The sequence below is a fragment of the Limulus polyphemus genome, unplaced genomic scaffold (genome assembly GCF_000517525.1).
Source record: "Limulus polyphemus unplaced genomic scaffold, Limulus_polyphemus-2.1.2 Scaffold684, whole genome shotgun sequence".
Lineage (NCBI taxonomy): Eukaryota > Metazoa > Arthropoda > Merostomata > Xiphosura > Limulidae > Limulus > Limulus polyphemus.
Window position 1 is genome coordinate 448,269 of NW_013666294.1, and position 9,360 is coordinate 457,628.

General features: G+C 34.3%; 1 protein-coding gene across 1 annotated transcript in view; it reads right to left on the reverse strand.

Moving 5' to 3' along the window:
• Window positions 1-2,808, reverse strand: part of LOC106459937 (GTP cyclohydrolase 1-like) — a 47,216-nt gene extending 44,408 nt beyond the window's left edge. Inside the window, exon 1 of the mRNA XM_022386514.1 lies at window positions 2,368-2,808. Within this exon, the coding sequence (XP_022242222.1) occupies window positions 2,368-2,680 (313 nt within the window). The 5' untranslated portion in view covers window positions 2,681-2,808. The remainder of the gene's footprint in view (window positions 1-2,367) is intronic.
• Window positions 2,809-9,360: the final 6,552 nt, after the last annotated feature.

Sequence of the window (9,360 nt, forward strand, 5' to 3'; positions counted from 1 at the left end):
GAACCCGCAACCCTCGGATTGTGAGTCGAGCGCCCTAACCACCTGGCCATGCCGGGCCAACTCCACAAGTCACCATATATATATATATATATATATATATACACACACACACATACACACAAATAGTTGCAAATTTCCCATTTTCGCACAGAAACATTCTAAAAGAAATACACTACAACGTTTACCTGTCACAATTCATTAGCTTTCCTAGAATTTGTTGTAATTTGGAAGATTTTATAGAGAGCTAAATAACATAATTTTTTATTAAAAATTTATTTTTCAATAAATTACTGACGGCGTTTTTTAAAATCCTTTTGCAAATACAATTTATTTAAACTAAAGTGTATATCGATTCACAATTTCGCCACTTTTCGTACAATACAACTTATTTTAATTTAAATGTATAACTTCCTTAGCCTTGTCTTATATAATCGAACACAAGCCTAAACATTTCTCTTTTCAAGGTTATCATTTTATTTAACCCTAAATTTACCACAGCCTTGTTGTATATTCTCCAACGCAAGCCTAAACATTTTTCTTTTCAAGGTTATCATTTTATTTAACCCTAAATTTACCACAGCCTTGTTGTATATTCTCCAACGCAAGCCTAAACATTTAACCTGTTATGATTACAAGTTTTTCAACGTCACTAAAAGTTATGTCGGGTTAATTATTTACCATGGTGTGGCCCTTGACGAACTGCTAAACTTGAAAAACACCACAAAAAATGGCGAGGACGTGCTTGATAATCTATTTTTTGTCAAAAACAATTATATATACAATATACGTGTATATATACGATGGTGTGACGTATTATCGGTGTATAAAAAAAGGAACATGAAATATACTACTTACCTGTCCACGTTCAATCTGTTTCACGTGTTAATACTGTTATTATTATTAGACATTCAGAATGTACATTTTCCCCCTTTTGATTTCTCATTATCATATTCTGAGTTCAAGACAACCCATAGAATAGAAACAGAGCATAACACATTACCAATGTAGCGGCAGTTTACACTGATTAATAATTAGGACAAGTCCTTGGAACGGAGCACAAGGTGGTCCGTCATTTTCTGATCTTCTTTTTTTGTACATATAGTGCAGTAAATTATTTTTTGTGGTGAAGCACAAGATATACAATGGGCTATCTGTGTTATGCCCATCACGAGTATCGAAACTCGATTTTTTAGCGTCATAAGCTATTATAATAGAATATTTGACATAATACTAATCGGGGTTAGCATACAAAAGTATAAGACTGGAACTACAGTTCCAGTCTTATACTTTTAGCGAACTTCAACAAACAAACCATCTCTCGTAGCTCCAGTCTTATACTTTTAGCGAACTTCAACAAACAAACCATCTCTCACGAGAGATGGTTTGTTTGTTGAAGTTCGCTAAAAGTATAAGACTGGAACTAGGAGAGGTGGTTTGTTTGTTTGTTGAAGTTTGCTAAAAGTATAAGACTGGAACTACGAGAGATGGTTTGTTTGTTGAAGTTCGCTAAAAGTATAAGACTGGAGCTACGAGAGATGGTTTGTTTGTTGAAGTTCGCTAAAAGTATAAGACTGGAGCTACGAGAGATGGTTTGTTTGTTGAAGTTCGCTAAAAGTATAAGACTGGAGCTACGAGAGGTGGTTTGTTTGTTGAAGTTCGCTAAAAGTATAAGATTGGAACTGCGAGAGATGGTTTGTTTGTTGAAGTTCGCTAAAAGTATAAGAATGGAACTACGAGAGGTGGTTTGTTTGTTTGTTGAAGTTCGCTAAAAGTATAAGACTGGAGCTACGAGAGGTGGTTTGTTTATTTGTTGAAGTTCGCTAAAAGTATAAGACTGGAGCTACGAGAGATGGTTTGTTTGTTTGTTGAAGTTCGCTAAAAGTATAAGACTGGAGCTACGAGAGGTGGTTTGTTTGTTGAAATTCGCACAAAGCTTCTCGAAATTATGTGCGTTAGCCGTCAGCTAATTTAGAAGCGATAGACTAGCAAAAAAGCTAGTCAATACCACCCACCGTCAACTCTTTTATCAACGAGAAGTGGGATTGATTGACACATTGTAACGTCCCCACGGCTGAAAAGGCGAGCATGTTCGGTGATGGGATTCGAACCTGCGACTCGAGTGCACTAACTATCAGGTCATGCCAGGCCGTTGGAATTGAAGCGCAGTATATATATATATATATATATATATATAACTGTTAGCATGGTTTACTGTCACGTGCTCATATTTGTCCTATAGTAAAGAGGCGGAAAATTAAGAGTCCAGTTACATAGCTTAAACAATTATTGAACGTGTCGATAAGGTTACTACATGTATTCAATGTTTGAATACTCATCCATTACTTCAAAATACGATATTTGACTCACCTTGTATTTTCTGTCCGTAACCATGAGTAAAGAACATCAGAGCATTAGCTGCACGTTCGGGGGTCTTCAGTAGTCCTTGTCGCTCAGGGTTTTCTCCGATTGCCGTCAGAATATGTCGATAAGCTTTAGAGAGTTCTGTTACTTGGGAATCTGTGTCTGCCCTGTGTTCGTCGAGTTCAAAATCGTCGTGGAAACTTATGGGAGCGACGCTTGAGAGACGCCTAGTGACCGTTACTGACTTATTATGGTATTCGAGATCACCATTTAGAAATAATTCTCCCGACAACTTAGTGCTAGATGGTACATCGCTCATGTTGAGTTTCAGAGATGGCTGTGGTTAACTTTTATATGTACGGTTTATTTTGTTAGCTAGCCACCTTCCGTGCTCCCCGCTCTGCCCTGTTATTGGTAGTTCACACTTTTCTTGGGTTGTATAAGTACCATAACCATAGATGGCGCTGTCAGCAAGATTGTGCGCAAAAGACTGAAAATTATTTCATCATCTATATAACCTTTAGTTGAAGTTTCAAAATAATATATTTCATAGTTATTAAATGAATAAAATATTTCGACTTATGACGCTCAGTGGATTCGCAAATGAAATAACATATGGTAATCAAAACCAAGAGAAAAATATGTTAAACATGAAACGACTTTTCACTGAGTATCAATAAACACGAATATTTTCAGCCAACGAAACCGGTGGCGATAAAGTAGCGTCTGCTCTTTTATATCTTTTGTTACAGAAATTTTACTACACGGCATCAGTTTTATAAACTAATTTCCCTGGACTGTTTACTAATTGTTAAGTCAAAGATAAAAATATTTTATACTCAAAGTAATTAATGTAATGACGTCATTATAACTAAGCGAAGTGAAGAAGAGAATTATATACATCTTTTTTCATCTAAATGTTTTGATTTGAATTAATTTGATAGAAAATGACGGTCACTAGTTGGACTTTTTGGCGGAAAGCTACATTAAGATGGGTTATCTACGGTCTTTACACCGTGGGGAATCAATCGCCGGATTTTTAGCGTTGCAAGTCTGGAGACTTACCGTTGGCCAAGTGGGTGACTACACTCACTAATTTACTCCAGAATATAAAATTGAAATACCTGTAATTTCTTTCATTTCTTGAGATATTCAATTTTGACAACACTAGTTTAGGTAACATGATTTATTTTTTCATCACCAGGGACAATTAAATGTATAACCACTAAAACGTTAATATAAAATACGATTTATAAACGCTTGGTCTCAAGAGATATGCAAAACCAAGCCGATAAACTTTCACAAGCAAATCTTTTTAATATTTTTGTTGAACAACATTCGGTAATATATAAGAAAACGATAATTTTATGTATGGAGTACCTTGAGACCACAAGAAAGAACCAGTGATTTCATCGTAACCTACTGCACTAATGTATGGAGTACCTTGAGACCACAAGAAAGAACCAGTGATTTCATGGTAACCTACTGCACTAATGTATGGAGTACCTTGAGACCACAAGAAAGAACCAGTGATTTCATCGTAACCTACTGCACTAATGTATGGAGTACCTTGAGACCACAAGAAAGAACCAGTGATTTCATCGTAACCTACTGCACTAATGTATGGAGTACCTTGAGACCACAAGAAAGAACCAGTGATTTCATGGTAACCTACTGCACTATAGTACTTTCCTTATATCTTACACAAAACAAGAACAAAATACTGAAAAATGATCCGTTTTCTCAAGGTTTCCTGTTTTATTACTCAATTTAAGGAGCTCGACTCGCACTCTGCAGGTCGCGGGTTTGAATCCCCGTCACACCTTAAATCGTTTCTTCAAGAACTCTTCCTGTTTAAGGTTATTACTATTTTAGGAAGAAATGTATGGCTAAGAAAATAATATTACTAATAGATAAATAAATAAATAATTAAAAATTAAGTGTGATATGAAATAAAAAAAAGTTTTCGAAATGACCCACAATTTGATTTCCGAAGATAAAAATGAATTATAGACACAATAGTTAAATTTATTCGGGAATGCTTCTTAATGGCGCTCAAAAAGAGGAGTTTGTTGACTGGGTCGGTTTGTTTTGAATTTTGCGTAAAGCTACACGAGGGCTATCCGCGCTAGCCGTCCCTAATTTAGCAGTGTAACATTAGAGTTACTCTTTTACCAACGAATAGTGGGATTGACCGTCATATTATAACGCCCCCACGGCTGAAAGGGTATTCGAACCCGCGACCCGCAGATTGCGAGTCGAGCGCCCTAACCACCTAGCCATACCGGGCCTGCTGAGTCGGATTTGAAGCGTTAATTTTAGCTCTTATCAGGGATATATTATTTTTGATTTATAATTGTTATAATTGTTATCTTATTTTTAACTGGACGTTAGAGTTCGGCATGTTATTCTAACACAGTTATGCCAGTATCAACACACGAGCTCAAATTGTATTTAACAACTTAGACCTCATCGTATGTACTTATTTCTAATTATATCGTATACCAACATTTTATTTGCTCTGCATAATTTTATTGTTAACCAATCATTTTCAATGCAGTTCATATTAAAATTATGAAACGCGCATTTATACAATGCAGACGAATTCGTTATTTTTTAGTTATGTATCCGTCTAGCGTTCTAATTATCCCTGAATTTCTTTGTAAAAAGAGTTTAACCATTTCTGAGCTACTGCAAATAAGTCCTATCTACAGAGGGCGTTCTTTCGTCCAAGTCACAGTGGTTATTGCATCATGAGGATACTCTTAGTGATAGTTTTTGCAAACCTATCTTTTAGAACACCCTGAAATGAACTGCTTTTTGTTTCAAGGTCAATATCGTTTTCATTGGCGATTGCACGTGAGCAAACTCGTGATTTCTAAACGACAAAATGTTTTGCTGATTGTTTTAATCAGGTTACCGTCTATCTTGTATTTATGGCAAAACTACTAAAGCTACCTGCCATCGCCCCTAATTTTGAACCAGATGGAATGTAGCCAGTCAGCAGCACCCTACCATTCATCATCTATACGAAGAAATTGTCTATCACTATTATGACGAATCAATGGCTTAGAGTGCAGAGAATATTTTGTAGTATCGCACGGATTCGAAGGCTTCAAAATCCACGCTATAATCCCTACTTAATGGCATATAAATCAATAATCTGATGGAAAGAGTTAAAACTTGTTCAATAAACTACATTGTTTGTAACACTTGAATCAAAGGGCCAGCCTGAATTTTAAAGTTTGACTTCTAACAACAAGTAAATCCATGTTTTTTCTTCTTTATATCATATCTAAAACTCGTTTCATCTTATTGTGAAACAAGCCTTATCCGACAATGATCATGATAATAAAGCAGTACTTCGTCTTCCACTTTATTCGACAATGATCACGATAGTAAAGCAGTACTTCGTCGTCCACTTTATTCGACAATGATCATGATAATATAGCAGTACTTCGTCTTCCACTTTATTCGACAATGATCACGATAATATAGTAGTACTTCGTCTTCCACTTTATTCGACAATGATCACGGTAATAAAGCAGTACTTCGTCTTCCACTTTATTCGACAATGATCAGATAATAAAGCAGTACTTCGTCCTCCACTTTATTCGACAATGATCACGATAATAAAGCAGTACTTCGTCCTCCACTTTATTCGACAATGATCACGATAATAAAGCAGTACTTCGTCTTCCACTTTATTCGACAATGATCACGATAATAAAGCAGTACTTCGTCTTCCACTTTATTAAAGAAGCTAAAGTTGTACGTATCTTAGTCAATTTATTAGCATTAGCATACTATAAAGAAAAGTTTTTTTTATGAAATAGGCTAATAAATTTCTCATATTCACCGTGTAAAAAGTATAAACACAAAAGCAGGTATAATCATTTTCGAAAATAAGCTTTAAAATATATATTTAAAAAGTATTTATTGTCAGTATAATTGGAGGAAAGTGAAAATAAAAGTAACAGAGTATTAAATTTTTCGCAAGTCATAAATTATAGTTTGTAAATACATTTGTGTAAACATAAAATTAAAATCAACATATTCTGAGGCACTTTATCAGAGTTGTTTTAAAAGCAAAATTATTCAGTACCTAAAAAAAAACCAAAAAAAACAACCAGAAACTTAATCAAACAACTCTGATTGCTTTCTGAGACATAAAACATTTTTCCAAAACCCAAGTAAGTAATGTTTATTAAATTCCGACTTTCAAAACGGTTTTCTAATCATTTCTTATCAACTCACTGACATAAGTAATGAATATCAAAGGTTTCCGAAACAGATCCTTTAGGAACGTGACTATTGTCATATTTCCAGTAAAGTTTTTTTTTCTACTAGTTTATTTTCTACATGACTCTTAGTTATTTTTTTTCAGCATTATGATAATAACCAAATTTTCTAATAACCTTCTTTTTGTGCGGTGAGTTATCAAAGGCTTTCTAAAAACTGAGATACGCAACATCAACTAGGATGACTCCTTTCATAAAAGCAAGGCCTGGACATATCGGAGAGCTCATTTTTAAAGCCTCGTTGGGAATCATTCATTAAATTCTAGCTTTAAAGATATTTTAAACTACCTGTGACAGCAGACAATAAACTCCAATACTTTACTAACAATAGAATTCAAACTAATAGTCACATAATTTCCCAGAATCCCCTTCAATGCCCAAAAGTAAGGACCACATTACTGTACTTTCAATCATCATAAATCCCAGAGTCCAGTGATTTTTGAAAGTTATGCCTTATTTCTCACAACCTTTTAGTTAGTTCTTTAAAGCCCACGAGCTCTAATATCTTGAAGATTCTCTAAATAAAAATAAAATCTTTCCTGTTAACAATAATAGATTAGTTCAAGTAATTCATCTTCTGTGTTTATAGAAAAAAAAAGGGGACAAGCTGTTTTACCTGATTTCAATAATAAAGACACTTGTGATGCTTATCTAACTTATTAGTCTGTTTTGTCATCCATAATCACTTTAATCTTTTAAAGGTCTAATATAAATGTCATATTCACGGAAATGTGACTGAATATCCTGTATTCATAATTTAATTTCTTTATTCATCTAAAGAAATGGACATTTTGTAAAACGCGACATTTTGGATGAATGTTTTTCTTTTGTTTATCTGCTTGTTTTTTGGAAAAGAAAAATTACCACACGGAAAATACTTATTTATTGATTATTATTGAACCGAGACTGATACGTGCGGAAAGCAATTATTTTTCTGTGTGTGTGTCAAAACAGAAAGTTCATATCACAGGGTTTGCTCACTTACAACGCTAGAAACTGGATTTTCGATACCCGTGGTGGGCAGAGCACAGATAGCTTATTGTGCAGCTTTGTGCTTACCTATATATAAACAAACCTATTCTACATTAACTACTTAATTTGTCTGTAACCTGGTCTATAGACTTTCAGGTAATAGTCGTAAGCTATGCACACATTATATCAACGAGATAAAGAATATTTAATAACTATAAAAAAAGAGGTCAACATTTATAAATCAACTGAAATGGGAAAAAGGGGAAAAATGACTTGAAGATCCAAACACGTGTTAAACACTACTTTTTATGACTCCATAAAATACAAAATATCCTTGACAAAAAAATAGAAATTATTAATTTGTAATAAACTTGGTTAATACACATAAAATGTAAAAAAAGATAAAAGATAATAACATTACAGCTATACAAAAGTTAACACATGTACGGCAGTATAACTTTATTTGCTAAACAACAAAATCTGGTTGCAAGCGCATTGATCCTGTTAAAGTTTGTAAAGGCTGAATACTGATTTAAATAGAAATAACTCTTACAAAACAGTTTCGAATATTCTAAAAATAAATGCTTTGAAAAATGGCTTTCGTAAAGTTTAAAGCTTTTGCTTCAAGCACGCTTGAAAATGCTAAAAAAGGATAATAATACTTCTAAATTCTCTGGTGATTCAACGGTAAATTTACTGACTTACAAAGCTAAAAATACGAGGTTCGATTTCCCGCGGTAGACGGAGCGCAGACAGCCCATTATGTAGCTTTGCACTAAAACAACAACAAACAAACTTTTGTATTTCTCCAATATAAATATCACACACAAATTTGTAAGACAACTCTTTGTATTTCTTTTCAAAAATACCAAAATCTCATATATTTCATCATGTATAAGTCAACAGCTTGTTTTACTTCAAGATGAAATTCTAAAAAATAAATTACACTTGATTCCACGGTATGTTGTAGCTCAAGGTGAATGTTTATTGTATTACCGTGAACATTAGGATGGCGAATTGTATTATAACCAGTGATTATCCACGGGTTGTTCTAGTTCAAGCTGAATGTTTATTGTATTACCGTGAACATTAGGATGGCGAATCACAACCAGTGATTATCCACGGTATGTTGTAGCTCAAGCTGAATGTTTATTGTATTACCGTGAACATTAGGATGGCGAATCACAACCAGTGATTATCCACGGTATGTTGTAGCTCAAGCTGAATGTTTATTGTATTACTGTTGACAGTAAGATGGTGAATTGTATTATAACCAGTGATTATCCACGGTATGTTGTAGCTCAAGCTGAATGTTTATTGTATTACTGTGGACAGTAAGATGGTAAATTGTATTATAACCAGTGATTATCCACGGTATGTTGTAGCTCAAGCTGAATGTTTATTGTATTACCGTGAACAGTATGATGGTGAATTGTATTATAACCAGTGATTATCCAGGGTATGTTGTAGCTCAAGCTGAATGTTTATTGTATTACCGTGAACATTAGGATGGTGAATTGTATTATAACCAGTGATTATCCACGGTATGTTGTAGCTCAAGCTGAATGTTTATTGTATTACTGTTGACAGTAAGATGGTGAATTGTATTATACTGCTGTACGGTACAGCAGGACACTTTTGTCGTAATCTCTTAAAGTGTCGAAAGGTTTGTTTGTTTCAGCGCAAAACCAAGCTGGGATATTTATTCTATCCACCGCGATGAATC